The 17,133-nt window shown below is 40.0% G+C and overlaps 1 protein-coding gene across 2 annotated transcripts; it reads left to right on the forward strand.

Annotated features, from left to right (window-relative positions):
• The first annotated feature begins 11,722 nt into the window (after positions 1-11,722).
• On the forward strand, positions 11,723-15,996 carry LOC103708757 (protein NRT1/ PTR FAMILY 6.2-like). Of its 2 annotated transcripts, none has more exons than XM_008793826.6 (6): positions 11,723-12,110; positions 12,245-12,347; positions 13,585-13,802; positions 14,101-14,654; positions 14,758-15,101; positions 15,271-15,996. In XM_008793826.6, exons 1-6 carry the CDS (start codon positions 12,108-12,110, stop codon positions 15,816-15,818), a joined length of 1,770 nt encoding a protein of 589 aa, XP_008792048.4. In that variant the 5' UTR covers positions 11,723-12,107; the 3' UTR covers positions 15,819-15,996. The 2 variants fall into 2 exon arrangements, with proteins under 2 accessions (XP_008792048.4, XP_088579010.2); XM_088722884.2 differs by having other exon boundaries at positions 12,010-12,124.
• The last annotated feature ends 1,137 nt before the right edge of the window (positions 15,997-17,133 follow it).

A 17,133-nucleotide genomic window follows, 5' to 3' on the forward strand; every position in this document is an offset into this window, starting at 1 on the left:
TTTTTTTTTTTGGCACATATCCCCACATTATTAAATGAGTGTAGTTTAAATTTGAAATAACTGAAATGTGCAAAAAAACAATATAAGAATATACGTATAAATAGAAATTTTACAAGAATATTTACATAATTTTGTATATTTAAGAAGATATATGCAAAAAAAAAATCTATTTTATTTCAATTTATTCATCTTGTTTTAACATTTAGATTAATCTAGTATTTGCTCCTCAATATCTTCTATGAAACAATAGCTTGAAAAAAAATAGATTCAACAATTAAATAATAAAGAGAGTTATGGAAGTTTTTTCACTAATTATGAGTCTGTTTTACTTTATTCCTTTTCATTTATAACTAGTGTATATCTTTTTTAATTGAAAACCAGCTTGTAATATTTATTGTTATTGATGTATACATAAGGGCTTGGATCAGAATATATAAAGAGATTCAAATCTTCTAAAAATACACGACAGATTGCAATAATCAAGCTTTTTTACTATTGTTCTACTCCTGAGTGCATGAACAACATTAATCATCCATAAAATAAGCTATTGAAGGACTTTGGAACCCTTTAAACTTAACTACAAGAGGAAACATAGATATAAGTCCTTCCGGCAAGCCATTTGCTTGGAGAAGAGATTGTGTAATATTGGCCTAGTATATTATAACATTGGCATCTTTTGTGATAAACAAGAAGCACACCTTTAAATTCTTTTAAGTTTTAATCTTCAAACAAACTTATTAATTTATGATCATGTCTGGTATTATCTAAGACTTGAGCAATAAATTTCTAAGCACAAACCAAATCTTTATGGTCTCTTCAAGCTTTAAATTAAAGGTGTGCACTATATCATTATATAGATTCTTTTAGCAATAGCCATCAATATCAACTAACCAGCACTTTTGTCTTCCAAAGTAATATATCATCCTCGTAGAATTCTTAACCTTCTTCCAATACCCTTTGAATTTCATTTTCAATTTGGATAGTGGTTGCTCTAAAGCCTGCATATTGAATAAGTAAATATTCATGATATGGCCAATAAGAGAGAGAGAGAGAGAGAGAGAGAGAGAGAGAGAGAGAGAGAGAGAGAGAGAGAGAGAGAGCTCATCAACCCTAAAAAAAACTAAAGCAAAGGAAGAATGATGTTTTTATCAATTTATGCTATCATAACCACAAAAAGAATAGAGATAAAATTGACATAATATTATGAGCCATTCTTAGCAAAATACCAATCAAAACATGGTATATAACATCCGAGACTCGAAAGAAGCATAAGATTCGTTAGTTTCAATTCTACCTTTTCTCACTATTCTTGTTACTTTTTTGGTCTTAGAATATAATTCTGATGAAATTTTGAAATACACATTTCAGTATCCTACGAAAACAATTACCTATAAGAATTTTATAGGTTAATTTAACGAACTGAATGCCCTTTCTGTTCGACATTTTCTGGATTTCATATCTGGACAATGGACCACATAGAATCATAAATATCAGCTTAATGAAAATATTAAACTACAATCAATCCATTTGGCATAATTAGGAGGAGCCGTGTGGCTTCTGCTACCATACAGTCAATATCATCTCAATGTACTTTGTTGGAAGCCAGAACTTCAAACGATGCGTGCCTGTATAAATGTACATTTCGAAGTTTTACTTTTATCCTTGGCCATCTGTTTGTTAGCAGAGAGGCTTAGCCGCCCAAATTTATTGATATGATAAAATTTACGTAGGTGAAGGAGGGGAAAAGAATGTATAGAATTTTTGTTTGATTACAATAGTAAGCAACCGAACAACTAGAATAAGACTTCAACCGAAAGTTTCAAATCTAATTCACTGCCGCAGAACATCTGAACAAGACAAGGGACAAAGAGCCAGCGGAACCAACGATAACATCTGAAACAGGGTGCTCTGAAACTTTTTGTTGAAGTAAAAGGGAGGCCAAGCCCCCAAATTCTATTAGTTGGAGATATTTACAAGGTCCGGTGTGGTGTGGTGCAGGGCGCTCCCCAGCAGCCATTGTGGACCAAGTCCCCGGATCTCCGAGAAGGAGATCGAAAACCTCCGACGACATTTTGTGGAGGTTCTGGAACTACCGACGGAGCGGGTGGAGACGGCAAGGAGGGCGTGGAAGTTGCGCTCGAAGCCTCAGGAGGAGGGTTCCGACGGAATGAATAGCTAAGGATCTCAAAATTCGGAGGAAATTGGAGTATAAGGTTGAAGCTTTTCCGATGGCAGAGGACATCTACGTCTTCTGGTTCTAGCGTGAAGATGATCGGGATGCGGCCCTGTTTGGTGGGTCATGGGTGGTGGCCGGCCAACTCCTTGCTATAGAATGGTGGAAGTCAGATTTCATCCGCGACGTGGACGAAGTAAAGAAGGCCGTGGTTTGGGTCCATCTTCCCTCTCTCCCGTTGGAGTACCGGGATAAGGATTCTATAATGGAGATCGTTGCGGCGGCGGGCCAACCTTTGGCTCTAGATGGGTTCACCGAGCATGTCATGTACTCTTGTGCTCCGAGGGTGCTACCTTGGATTAGGTGGGTGATTGGCAACAGTCAATTGATCTATGTGATGGAGGATACTTGGAATTTGAACCTGCCCGTGTGACTATGGCCCACTATGGTTAGCGTGGACAGCTCGAAACTCATGGTGCGTGACTTCCTAAGCCTAGGGGAGAGGAGTCGAGACGCTAGGTCGACCGGACAGAAGCACCTGGAGCTCAACTTGCCGGTCCATGGTTAAGGTCTTTGATCACGGAGAGCTGCATGGGGCAAGAGCAAATCTGAACTAAAATAGTACCTTTATACCAAAGGCGAAGAAATAAAAGCGGGTTATAGAGACTCCGCATTCACCCATGGGTTGCTTTGTTCCCGTGTAAGGTGGCATAAGGTAATTTGTTGACCAAGGGTGTACTCTACAAAAGAGGAGTGAAGGCTTACACCCAGTTGTGATAGTTGCCCGTAGGTAGAGGAATCAATAAAGCATGCCCTATTTGGATGCCCAGGGGCAGCCCTAGTATGGCGATTGACAGGTACAGTCTGCGGATTTTTACAATCTCCGACCCCGACCACAGCTTTCCTTAAGTTCCTGAAGGAGTCCGTGAGAAGACCTACTGATTTGGCGTGCACCTATACTGCTTATCACATCTGGTTGAAAAGAAACGTTACATTTTTTGAGAGTAGAGGGCAGAGCCCAAAAATTGTAGTGGACATGACGCTTATCCATGTAGCAGAGCATACCCAAGCTGTGACTGTCGATATATTTAAGATAGCAAGAGACACATGGTGCGCCAATTCAGCTCTGATGGCGCCTCGAACAATATTTATCGCTCGGGAGTCCCTACCCCTGAACTTTCTCAAGATTAATTTTGACGGTGGTGTGGTAGATGAGAGAAAAAAAGATAGAGCTGGTTTTGTCATCAGAAGGCCTTGCTTTAGCTTGATTGTGGTAGGGGGTTATCGACTCTTTGACACTTCCATTCTTGAGGCGGAGATGAGGGTAGCTTGGGAGGGCATCTCTTATACTCGTCTCATTCTAGGGGCCGATCTAATTCAGCATGAAGAAGATTCGGTAACTGTCATTCAGTGGATCCAGAGTTACGCCAGGGTTGGTGTTGAGCACCCTCTTCTGCATGATATCCATGGTCTTCTACGGGATTGTCTAGATGCCCGTGTCATTTATGTATACCGGGAGGCAAATAGAGCGGTGAATAGGATGGCATCGTTTGCCGCCTAACATTATTGCAGTTCGCTTTGGGATTGTATATGTTCTTCACCCTCTCCCCCTCCAGCCTTTTTTTTCTTTTCTGATTTTGATGGAGGTACTCATATTAGAACGGTATAAAATTCTTCGTATTATCAAAAAAAACAAAAGAGATATTTACAAAAATTGTGAGAAGGGAATGAAGAACACAAAAAAAGACCTACAGAAGCATAAGCAGAGGTTGTACTTCCTTTCAGGCAGGCCGTCATGCCTCTCTCTCCATAAAAAAAATAAGGGCAAAAAAAAGAGAGCAGGAGAAACTAGAATTTAGAAATATTGTTATATACAGGTGAGATGAAGATGATAAATAATAACTATTACTTATGCTGTAGTATATACTATCTGTAAGCATGGCTACCAAATAAAAACTGCTAAGAAAAGCAACAAGAACCATCAGTACAAAAGCTCGTCGAATGTCTATTGCCCAGCCATGGTTTTCTTGTAATAAATAATAGGAGCATAATATATAAAACGGGAATATATTTTTAAAATTTTTAATAAAAATAATATATTCAAAATATAATGATAAATATTATAGGAAGGAGTTGAATCTTTGATTTATGATTGAAAGCCAGATATTCGTGAAGTATGAGGAATAAACAAGAAGATAATAATAAGGAAATGCGGCTGGTCAAACGCCACCCACTTACGGATACTTTAAATGAGTTGGCATTACAATAATAGAACTGGATTGTCCTACTTTTATATTGGATGGGGCTCCCAACATGGAAAATTTGTGCTTATCAAATACATGAGTTTGGAGGGAGTTTTCAGTATGGTTCAGTCCTTTTCAAGAATGACTAACATTCCGCATGTGCGGGGCACACGCAAGGATAAATTTTTAATATAAAAATATTTTTATTTTGAGAAATATATATATTGATATTTAATATTAATATATGAATCTGTTTTATTATATAAACTTTGCTGTAATAAAAAAAAGAGTTGGATAAGTGGATCTTTTAGTCCAAGAAGTGAATTAGAAAACTTTTAATTCTGCAGAATTCTAGAAAACTATATATTTTTTCTTCGTGGGATTATGGAAGAATAGTCTAGTTAATTTAAAATTCTAATATGCTTAATTTTTCTATATTTTCTATATTTGTTCTGAATTTTATAAAAGTTAGAGTTTTCTCTCTCTTATATATTTAATAGAGATAATCGGTACATAAATTTAGTACTATTTTTAACAGTTGAAATACAGATTTTTCAAAAAAAATATTTGTTTATCACCATAATAGAAGTACAATTTTTTTTTCTAACATTGTATACTCTTTTTTCCGCCTTAGACTCATAACATTTACTTTGTTTAGTTTCACCTATAGGAGACGTTTGATATGGAACAACCATCTTAAAATCAAGGATGGTATGGATATAGATTTGGTAATTTATAGAAGTAAAAAATATATTTATATAAAATATATTAATAATTGGTATATTAATAAATATATTACTATTTTATTATAATATATTTTATATGATTAATAAATATATTTTATGAAATATATCGAAAATAGTTTCGGTATATATATCTCAAGTGATCTTAGATTTTCATGAAATACCAAAGAGCTTAGTTGTAAATACCTGAAAATCTTTAATCAATGAAATATAACATATTTTAGGTCATTGGAGACCATGTTACTTTAAGATAAAGATCACTAGTGATTTAAAATTATTTTGATGATCCTACTTGGGCCAACCAAACTCTACGTTACGCTATTTTATTGGTAATCCGAATAACAGCCTAAGACAGAGTTTGCTTTTAGCTATTGGATTGCTCGTTATCATATTTTCGGAGGGTGGCAGAGATTAAAAGCGCCGTTCATCTTTAAGCGTGGCCTGTCAAATAGGGAAATGCATTTCACTAATTTCTAACATCCATTTATTGCTTGTGGTCGCAAATTTGGCGCGCAGGTCGGCAAATTAATTTAGATATCTAGAAGCCCAGTAAAAAGTGTCTTTATTGTTGTCTTTGGGCATGGAGGTTGAGGTTCATCCGGCCAGCCCAGTAAAAAAAATATTTTAAAATTTTATTTTTTTTATACAACATAAGTTATATAAGTTTGGCATAAATATATTAAAAAATTAAAATATAATAAATTATAGGGCGTTCAAGGCAGCTTGATCATTTTTTTTAAGCTTATCGTCAGGCATTGGTCATCAAATCCATTGATGACACGTGTCACAGACATAGCAACCTAATCCACCACCACTACGGGAATCAGCAGGCCCACGGCACACAAATTAAAGATTTCCAGACACTCCATCCCGACATCCCTGCTCGCGAACGGTACACGTGTCGACATCATCGTACCTGGAACCACTTTCCGACCACTGAGATACGTCACATCCAAAACGTCAATCGGCGCATCTTCGTTATCCGCCTTTCCTCGCCCTCGTTTTTAAAAGGCCCGATCTGGTGACCAATAATTAATCGAGGGTGACGCACGCCCCTGCGGCCTCCATTCTTCTCCAGACGAGCACTGCGACAACAAGACTTCACACACCAAACTCACACAGCCTACGTGTCCGAAACCTATTTCAGCAACGGGAGACTCCAGCAATAAGATAATGATACATAGGCATCTAGTGTTCCCGCATGAGATTCGTGCTGCTTCTAGTCCCCTACGTGCCTTTTTAATTAGTTTAAACCTCAAAATAGAGAGGCTTTCATGCGTGGGTCTCTGGGGGCCGTCTCGTTTTACCACCTAGAAACTGACAAATTAATTAAGGGTCCCGCCTGCAGCAGTGGGCGGTGGTTAATGCCTTAATGGGACTGGGAGTCTCCATCCTGGAGAATTAAGCTACCATGATGAGGTTGACTCTGTACTGTATATATACTATAATATCGCTTATTATATTATTCTTTGTATCCTTTCAGAGATTAAGACCAGGCTAATCATGATAGAGTGGAGCAAATAAACTTCTTATGTGCTCGATCGAGAGTTTGTCCGCTAAACGGGACACATGAGAATAGGGACGAGCACCATCCATACATGCATTTGGCATCCCCTTTTTTGATCCCTGGCCTCTTTCATCTTCTAATTGCCCCCTCCCTCCTCACCTGATAATATTAATATAGATAGGTTCCACTCCGCGCGAACTTTTGATGTGGAATTCTATCTTTGCACATTTCGATTGCAATATTTGTGAACGTAATGTGGAGGCAACAAGTATTAAGCATTGAGAAAATTTCTGCGCCACATATATTTCCGATGAACATTCCAGCTGCTGTGCATATAAGTTTTGGCTGTATGCATCGCTGTACCCATATAGAGATGACTTATGATGATATGTTATACCAAAAGCCAGATTCTCAGAAAATATGCGAGATATGGTCCAATTAACAATGAAAACAAACGGAGAAATCAAGAAGTAGTCCATGAACTTCAATAGAATTTATCAAAAAGAAGGAGAAGAAAAAGAATTTCAATAAAAAGCAAAATTAGCATCTTTTGATTTCACTCTAAAATACCGATAAACTTTTAAAGAGCACGACCGATTGAAAGATGATCTCTCCCTTAGTTCAAGGATATATAATTTTTTTTAAATATGCATCTCTATATATGTGTATGCAAATATATATATATATATATATGTGTGTGTGTGTGTGTGTGTGTGTGTGTGTGTGTGTGTGTGTGTGTGTGTGTGTGTGTGTGTGTGTGTGTGTGTGTGTGTGTGTATTATAAACAAAAATTTAGTGTTGAAATATATAGGATCCTCTGCATCACAATTATTGACCTCAGAACGAAATGCTGTTGGCGGGGTCAAAAGGTGACTTTAAACTTTAGACTGATCTTCGTCCGTCCATTGAGCTACATATTTTTAAATTTTATCTGAGTATATTGTAATAGAAGACTTGTAAGACTTGCTGTGTTTGACTACACACGTAGACACACCAATATAGGCAATTTGGCACTGACTTAAAGTTGCGCACTTCCCAAGCTATAGTGAGCATTACGAATGTTCGTTCCAGTTGAAATTAATCGATTAAAATCATTTAGTTTTACAACTTGTGCAAGTCGATAAATGATATTCTTATATGTTCAAAATGGCACTTCAACCTTTTGCACACAACCGAAGGCGATGCGTCGAAGAACAGTAAAATTTAGAATGACATCCGTGCATGCTGTTGCTTTTTTTCTTCTTCTTCTTTATGTGCACCCCACTTTCTTTTAGCCATCAGGGCACCAATTATTCAGCCTGCCGTCGAGCAAGTCACGGCAAACTTCGAATTGAGTTGTTAGTGAATCCGATCTACCTCTCTGGTGAATCTTCCAAGAAGACCACACTTCAGCTGAGCCACGAGGTTCACAGAGTTCTGAGAACATGTGGGTTTGAAGTCTTCACGGAAGAACAAGGCATGTAGCTAGCTTAAAGCGCACGTAGGCATAGTTTCGAAGAACATAAATATCGGCCTTCCATCGTGGTGTTCGGTACCCAACTTTAGAAACAATTGAAAGAAATTTGGAAGAAAGAAACGGAAAGATGATGGAAGGTGCGACAAACATGCATATGATGCACGTTATTGCCAGGGGCTGCTTGTTCTCTCGCACCATATACTTCTTTTGACTTCTTTGCTTCCCTTCCATCATTTATCTTCATTTTCATTATGGAAGTCCAATCAAAATTGATTAGTTGGTTCATAATCATGCTAGTAGTTCGTTATAACATACATGCACATATGCATGCATACATACATCTACATGGTTGTAACAAAAAAAATATATAGAAGTTACAAGTTTATCAACAATTAGAAATATCCCCATGGTGCCGATAGTTCTAATTAATGAACTCCTTCACTCTTCATTGTACATGCCAAGAGCTACAAGTTCTTGCCATCAAATTTCAACCTCTTAATCAAATTATCTCATTCGATGTAACATGCTATACACATGACTCCAGTGTACGCACGTACCCTTACGCATGGACATGGCAGCATGCGAGGAAATTTAAACAGCAGTGGCTGCGCATATACAAAAACGACCATATTCAGTTGAGAAAACTATCACATTTCGACGCTAGATTTAGAATTCGACTTTGGATGCCGGAGGGTCTCTCATGAACATACATGTTTGGTGGAAATTAAGTTCCTTAATTAGGCGGCTCTATTAGAACAAAATAACCACAAAATGCCAAGGGAAGGGAAAATAAAAATCCTCGAGATGAGATACAATAGCTTCCTCATGTGATGATGAATAAGAAAAAAAAAAAATCTTAGGTGAGCAAGTTAAGAATAGTTACAGGTTGGCTTGTGCTTGCAATTCAGAATTGCCAAGAAAATAAAACTCATTAGAATAAAATAATCGAGTACAATAATACGTCAATAATGTAAGCATTATTCCATTAAAGAATAATTGCTTTGGTTTGAGCATGCATGGACGCGAAGTTCAAAGTTTAAGTTGATGTCAAATCTGCGTTCCTAGAAACTTCTGGGTCCATCTCCGGAAGCTTCTTGGCAGGGCAAAGAGCGTAGTAGGTCGGGGTTTTGTATATATTAATTAAACGTGGGAGTGCCGGATCCAGCGGTGAGAGTTTGGAATTATTAAAGGCTTTGACCGCCTCCTCCCCAACTCTGCCATCAGTAGGTGGAGTGCTCCTTTGCCTGATCCGCATGCGCCGTCCGTATCTCCTTTCCTTTTTTGATCCGTCTTCAGCCTGGACGCGTGTGCGCGTGCAAAGCTCGCACCAAACTCGATCAGATCGAACCCGCTCGATCTCTCGTTCATCGATCGAACGAGCACAACACACACACACACACACACACATAATCTATTGAAGTCCATTGGAGCATGTATTGCTGATATATGGAAAGAAAGCGTATACTTGTATTTAAAAGGATGGTCTACACTGCTTTATGGATGGTGCTATTAGCATTTCATTGGAGCACTTCAATAACCTCAAATAGTACAATAACTCAAGACTTTATCTAGAAAGACTAGTTAAAAAAATATTTTTTTTGACCCCGTATAAATATCTAAGATCTATCCAATGCATAACTGATATGGAATTAAATGCATGCTTGCACATGCCCTTATATACGCGCTATTTAAGCTATGATATGCTCGACATACTAAAGATCCAGATCTATTCAAATTCGATTACAAGTACTACAAATATAATCACAAACACCACAATCATCCTATAGTCAACCTAAATATACCTATGCTGCGGTATCCCTTAGTTTATATGGACCATAAGCAGGATATGCTCTAATATCATTTGTAACGATTCAGAACCTTATCAAAATAATACGTTCCGGTTAGCCTTTTAGGATAAGGTCTTAGATCTTTACTTATGGGCTACTTGGTGGTTTCAAAAAGGCAATGTAGGGGGAATGAGACTCCTCATACCTATCCTAGATTGAGATACGTTTCAAGCTAGAATTTCTTAGTGTTGGTTGATGAGATTTGTGCTAACATTGTGCTGGATGCACTACCAATAGATGCGCATTCATGTATATTACTTTTTAGAGTCACAATAGGCATGTATTGAGCTTCGTATGCACGACAATTTTAGGCTGTCGACATCGTTGAAGGAAGTTGACTTCGGTCCATTATTCATGTCCCTACACGCTGTGGACAGGCCCACCCATGTTCAGGGTGGAATAAGACACGCTAACCAGGATAACCCGCCAAGCTGTCTCGTTTCCCTTTCCACTAGTCTACTTCTCTGAACTGAACAGAGCTTAGCTGAACCAACCTATCCCAGCTCACATGGCTCTTAACCCAGCTGCTTACACGGGAATTCGAAATCTGGTATATATTCACTTATAATGGGGCTTATCCGCGGGAGGTTATGCGTTATCCTGTCCTACAGTGCTTCCACCAACCGGAAAGCACATCAGAATTATATTATGGGCCCGGAAACGACCCTCACACAGCTCAATTCTCTCGTCTTCTAACGAGATTTGAGTTTCTTTCTTTCTTTCTTTCTTTTATAAAAAAAAATCTACAGGTGCTCACATGTGGATAAGACTCGATCAAATTGCCTTCGGTCATTCAAGGACTCATATTGCTTCTTTTGGCCTGGAATGATGATACCCAAATTAACCAGTCTAGCCCAGAATATATATACCCTAGAGATAACCTATCATAAACTTTTTCCGCTAGCTTTTTTAATTGGTAGAGCAAGTTTTTTTTAAAAAAATGAGAAAATATTTGGGAGATATTACTTCCTCCGGACTAACCACCAAATTAGTAGCTAGGCTTGGTCAGAAAAATTAGATCTCATAATTCTCTCTCTTTTCGCTTGTAGCTTAACCTAGATTACAAGACGTAGTTTAACATAGTAGGTGGGGAAGGAGGGGTTATTCTATGATAAATTATATCCTTTATTGTGTGCACCAATGTGGCTGTGCACTATCCAATTATGTCGTCTCCTTGCTACAGATCAATCGCCGAGATGAGCGTATGATGTATGCAGCCCGTAAAAATAAGATGAGATGATTGACATGGTGCACATCCACATGATGCTAGTATAATTTCCCATTATTCCCCCGGCCATCATTGATCCATGATAATTAACTTGGCAGACAATAGGCTTTTCGAGAGTTCAAATAAAACCTTGTGCATAAGAGTCTGTAAATAACCTATTTTCAGAAATAAAAGCTGGGTGACCATTTGCCTCTTGCAATCAGGGAAAAAAAATTGCCTCCCTTACAATCAAAAAAAAAAAAAAGAAGAGAGGTTCAAATAGAAATGTGGTTTGCGTTTTAATAAGTTTGTGGAACTTCTGCACCTTAATTTCATATTCTAGTTTCACTGCGGCAATATAGTCAAAATTTCTTTGATTTTATGTGGTTATCGCATATCAACCTACCTCCATATATATGCATCATAGAGGAGAAACAAAAGAAGGTGACATTTGGATGTGGGGTAGGAGGAGCACTAGAGTGAGACATCGTGCTGTGGCTCAGACCCTCTACAACCATAAACCCGCCCATCCACGCAAAGGTACGAGCCATGGCAAGGCATGTTGCAAGATTCCTTCTCTATTAATTTCTTGATCTTGCCAACCTTCCCATCACCTTTTTCTTGACTAATCTAATGTTGAGACCCTCAAAGAGAGAACAAAATCTTGGACTCCCCGGAGCCTTCCTTTTCAAATTAACTTGAAGTGCCAATTCCCTATTTTCTAAAAATAAATTGTGTACATTAATTTTCAAACGATAGTGGAGGTCTTTGTAGGGTGAGGGAAGGCTTCCAACTTCGTCTATAAAAGGGGATCGACCCAGACCCCTAAGATTTGTGAATGGGGGCATAGAAGCGAGAGATCTCCAGTTTCACAGCATCTCTCTAGCTTTTGAAGCCCTTTTGCACTGTTGTGACCTCTGAAAAGATCAACATGGTGTGTGTCACTGGGTTTGTTATCCCCTCCAAACTTTTTAGGGTCCATGCACAGCCTTTTCGGATATTCTCTTCTCTTCCATGGTTCCCATTTTTATTTTTCTTTTCTTTTGTTCTTTTGAATATGCTTCTTAGGATGGAAAGATGAGGTGGTCAGTGGAAGACGCAGTGGATTACAAGGGATTGCCTGCCGACAGATCCAAGACCGGCGGTTGGGTACCTGCGGCTCTTATCTTAGGTCTGTCATCCAATTCTTCACCTCTGCTCCCTACCCTCAACTCTCCTTTTTCTTTTCTTTGTTATTTCAATATCCAATATCCACTTTTTCTTCTTTTCTTCTTTTTTTTTTTGTTTGTTTGTTTGTTTTCTATATCTTTGGAACATCTACTACTTATCCTGCCGTGGGTAAATGATCAACGATCTTCTAGCATTAAGATAGTAGAAAGCTCTTTGCATTGGATTTTGTGTGTTTGTAGATATAATGCTGCGCTTTTTTTACCGGTCTAGCTTTTCTCCTTCCCGTAGGTCTAAACTCACCATGATCAAACATCAAGATTACTTTGGACTAGATCAGTAAATTATATGCCAAACAAAAACTTAAATTTAATAATAACTTTGTCATCGGGAATTTACTTAATTTTCACCATTATCAGTGTCCTATGTAGCATATAATTTGACACATGGAGAAGATAGAATTCCAGGTTGAGTTCAGTGTCAACATGTCATATTTTAGTCCAAGTAAATTTCCTGCCCATTTTTCCTTGGGTGTCAAAGACAGCCTTGTACTTCCAACAAAAATGTTTAATTTGCTTAAAATCACTGCAAGAGAAGGATGACAAACTTACCAGCTTTGTTAGATGGCAAATAGCAGGTGATCCATTTTGCCTAAAACAACATATATTAAGAATAGCAGGCGGTTCATGCCAAAAAAAAAAAAGAAGGACAAGGTAAATACATATAAACGGACAAGTGCCATGAAGTCAACTAGCTAGATTGCTAGAGTTTCAAGTGTGTTCTTTTCTGTTCCAATAACAGATATTTGCCAACTAAGGAGCAAGAATTTATTGGGACCAGGCGAATTTTGTGGCTGAGCATCTACGGTTAAGCTTATCCACATTTCACCATCGGTAGAGCTAGACCAGCACAGGTAGTAACCTGCCAGCTAGTTTTGTCCTGACCAGTGTACACACTATTCTACCACATCTTGGATACTGTATCCATGCAGGGCTGAGTATCCATGCACACGAATTTTGAACTAGTGCCTAATCGTCACCTTTTACTCAAAGTGATTAGATGCATTATTTCAACTTCATCAAACCATTCAGCAAATATGTGCTGCTCCCTGATCAATATAACTTGGTATTTAACTACAATCGTGATTCGGGTCAAATTATAGTGCTATCATGCTTCCTAAAAAATTATGTGCTGTCTCGAAAGTTGCTAATTAATGTTTGTTGATTCAAATTGGGACGCAGGAATTGAAATATGCGAGAGGCTATCGACGATGGGAATCGCGGTGAATCTGGTGACGTACTTGGGTGGCACGATGCATCTTCCAAGTGCAGAGTCAGCTAATGTTGTGTCAGATTTCATGGGCACGTCCTTCCTGCTGTGCTTGCTTGGAGGGTTCCTAGCTGATTCCTTCTTAGGCCGATACCTCACGATTGCCATCTTTGCCGTGGTCCAAGCATTAGTATGTCCCTTAAACCTATAAGATCGACTGCTGCAACTAAACAAGTCATGAATTAGTTCTACTTCAGTAAAAATTTCGTCTTTGGAGTTAATCACAAATTAGAAGGGGTAGGTGAGGAGCTAGCTCCGACTAGTAATTAATGGCCAACGCCAACATGAGAATTGCTGCAATCAATTGACCTTGAGATCAGCAAGAATGTCCTTAATTTCAGAGACTTCTGCTATGCTGCTACGTACGTCCTTTTAATACAAAGAGATTAAACTAATTGTTACCGTTTGATGCCGGCGAATAATTATAGGGGACATGCATGCTCTCCGTGACAACGAGGCTGCCCCAGCTTCGCCCGCCGCCCTGCAACTCTCTTTCTTCTAGGAGCACCAAGTGCGAGCAGGCCAATGGCTTCCAGCTGGGCATCCTCTACTTGAGCTTGTACCTGATTGCGCTGGGCACAGGGGGGCTCAAATCGAGTGTGTCGGGCTTCGGGACCGACCAGTTTGACGAGAAGAACGAGGAGGAGAAGACCCAGATGGTCTACTTCTTCAGCAGGTTCTTCTTCTTCATCAGCACCGGCACCTTGCTTGCAGTCACCGTCCTGGTCTACATCCAAGACGAGGTGGGCCGAAGCTGGGCCTACGGTATCTGCTGCATCTCCATGCTTATTGCCATCTTGGTGTTCCTCTCCGGCACAAGGAGATACAGGTACAAGCAGAGCGCCGGGAGCCCCATCGTCCACATTCTTCAGGTTGTCGCGGCTGCAGCGAGGAAGAAGAAGCTACAGTACCCTTCGAACATTGCTTTCCTGTATGAGAATTCCCCGGAGGCCTCGAGAATCCAACACACCGACCAATTCCGGTGAGAATTTATGATTTCCCGGTTCCTTGCGATGATGGTAGTATAACTAGCTTTTGCATCCGTGAGCATGACGCTCGTTCTTGGAAATTACTGCATTCGATAGTTGTCTCGACAAGGCCGCAATCGTGGCGGAAGGAGACGACGAAGTGAATGGTGAGACCTCAAGTCCGAATCCTTGGAAACTATGCTCGGTGACCAGGATCGAGGAGGTCAAGATGATGATTAGACTGCTCCCGGTGTGGGCTACGACGATCATGTTCTGGACCATCTATGCTCAAATGATCACGTTCTCTGTAGAGCAAGCAACGACCATGGAGAGGTCGATCGGTGGCTTCCAAATTCCAGCAGGATCGCTTACAGTCTTCTTTGCCGGGGCAATTCTGATCACCCTGGCGGTCTATGACCGCATGATCATGCCCCTGTTGAAGAAATGGAAAGGCAAACAAGGTAATAGATATACATATGTGATTGGGACTCGGACATATATACATGCATATAGTGCTGTTGCATTGAGTAATGATTTTCGTTCGATGCCAATTATATATATCTATATATAGCATGGAGGTAGTTCCTGACACAAATGCATGCATGTGTGGTTGGTTGCGACATCCCACAGGTTTCAGCAACCTACAGAGAATCGGCATCGGCCTCGCCCTCTCGGTGATAGGGATGGCAGCTGCGGCCGTGGCAGAGGTGAAACGGCTCTCGGTCGCCAGGGGAGCAGGTCCTGCTGCCGCCCATCACAGGGGCACGACGCTGCCCATCAGTGTTTTCATATTGATCCCACAATTTTTCCTCGTGGGCGCCGGAGAGGCATTCGTGTACACAGGTCAGCTCGATTTCTTCATCACCCGGTCGCCAAAGGGGATGAAGACTATGAGCACCGGCCTCTTCCTCACCACCCTTTCGCTTGGCTTCTTCCTCAGCAGTTTCTTGGTTTCGGTCGTGAAGAGCCTGACGGGAGGCAAACATGGGAATGGGTGGCTGGCGGACAACATCAACTATGGGAGGCTGGATTGCTTCTATGGCCTTCTCGCTGTGCTGAGCGCCATTAACTTGGGAGCCTTTCTGGTTTGTGCCGCATGGTCCAAGCCACAGGCCGCTAAGCCCGGGCTGCAGACGGAGAGTGCGGCGAAGAGTTCATCTGCAGATGATGAGTGCTAGGAATGTGTAAAGGCTTGGAAAGCATATCTTGCTACTCTTCCAGCTGCTCTCTTTCTCTTTTTTTTGTGATAAGTATCAGATGTTCGCTTTAATAACTTATCTGGGGTGTGTTCCTTTCCTCATTTGTTTAGTTTGTACTATCCGGTTCTTAAAAGAGTGCTTTGAGTTTTGTTTTAAATCGATTATTTGGCCTTCTTTCCATCAATTTTCTCTTTCTGCACGCGCGCACGGACTCGCAAACAGCGTTAAAAAAAAAAAAAAAAAAAAAAGAAAACAGAAAACAGAGTATTTGAATGGGTTGGCTTCAATGCCAAAACCAACGAACGAGTTTTGTATTTATAATAAAATTGTACAGCTGGAGATTGCAACAAATAGAGCTACTTATTAGCAAGTAGTTTTGGACCTTTGACTGAGTCCAGATATTGTTGTGAGTGTGATGAGTTGGAGTTGGTCATAAGGTTAACACCCCCTTGCAAACTCATGGGAAGTGGACGAACTGTGAGTTTGTCACGCAAATACTTAAACCTTTTCACAGTATGACCTTTAGTAAATATATCTGCAACCTGGTCTAAAGTGCAAATATAATTGAGCTGGATGTCCTTATTGACAACTTTTTCACGGATGAAGTGGTAGTCGACCTCAACATGTTTCGTCCGTGCATGAAATACAGGATTCGATGCAAGTGCAAGTGAGCCAATATTATCTCAATAAATCCGAGGACGAGACATCAGAGGAACACACAAATTCTGAAGGAGCATTCGAAGCCAGTATAATTCAGCCGTTGTAATAGGAAGGGACCGGTACTCAGCTTCCATACTTGAACGGGATACCACATGTTGCTTCTTAGCAGTCCATGAAATGAGACAAGATCCAAGAAAAACTCCATAGCCGGTGGTAGACCTTCTGTCATCTGGATTGCCTGCCCAATCGGCATCGCAATACGCATTAAGCTGAAGAGTTGTAGGTGTATGGTAAAGACCATATTCAGCAGTGCCTTTAAGATAGCGCAACACTCGCTTTACGGCCATCCAATGGATTGTAGTCGGAGAATGCATAAATTGGCACAGTTGATTGACGGAGTATGCAATGTCGGGGCGTGTAATAGTGCAATATTGAAGGGCTCCAACGATGCGTCAGATGGGTCCGGAAGTGGATCACCAGTATGAATAGAAAAAATTTTAAGCAAGAGCACTAAAATAGGCATGGTCTGTATTTGTAATTTGTACTGGCTGCGAAGGCTTAGATATGGGGTTACGGGCATCTTAATAATGATGCCAGATTCGATTGATCTGAGATTTAGTCTGGTTGTTCCTTT

This window comes from Phoenix dactylifera, chromosome 5 (assembly GCF_051530095.1).
Source record: "Phoenix dactylifera cultivar Ajwa chromosome 5, Ajwa_hap1_PhDact_Kaust_v1.1, whole genome shotgun sequence".
Lineage (NCBI taxonomy): Eukaryota > Viridiplantae > Streptophyta > Magnoliopsida > Arecales > Arecaceae > Phoenix > Phoenix dactylifera.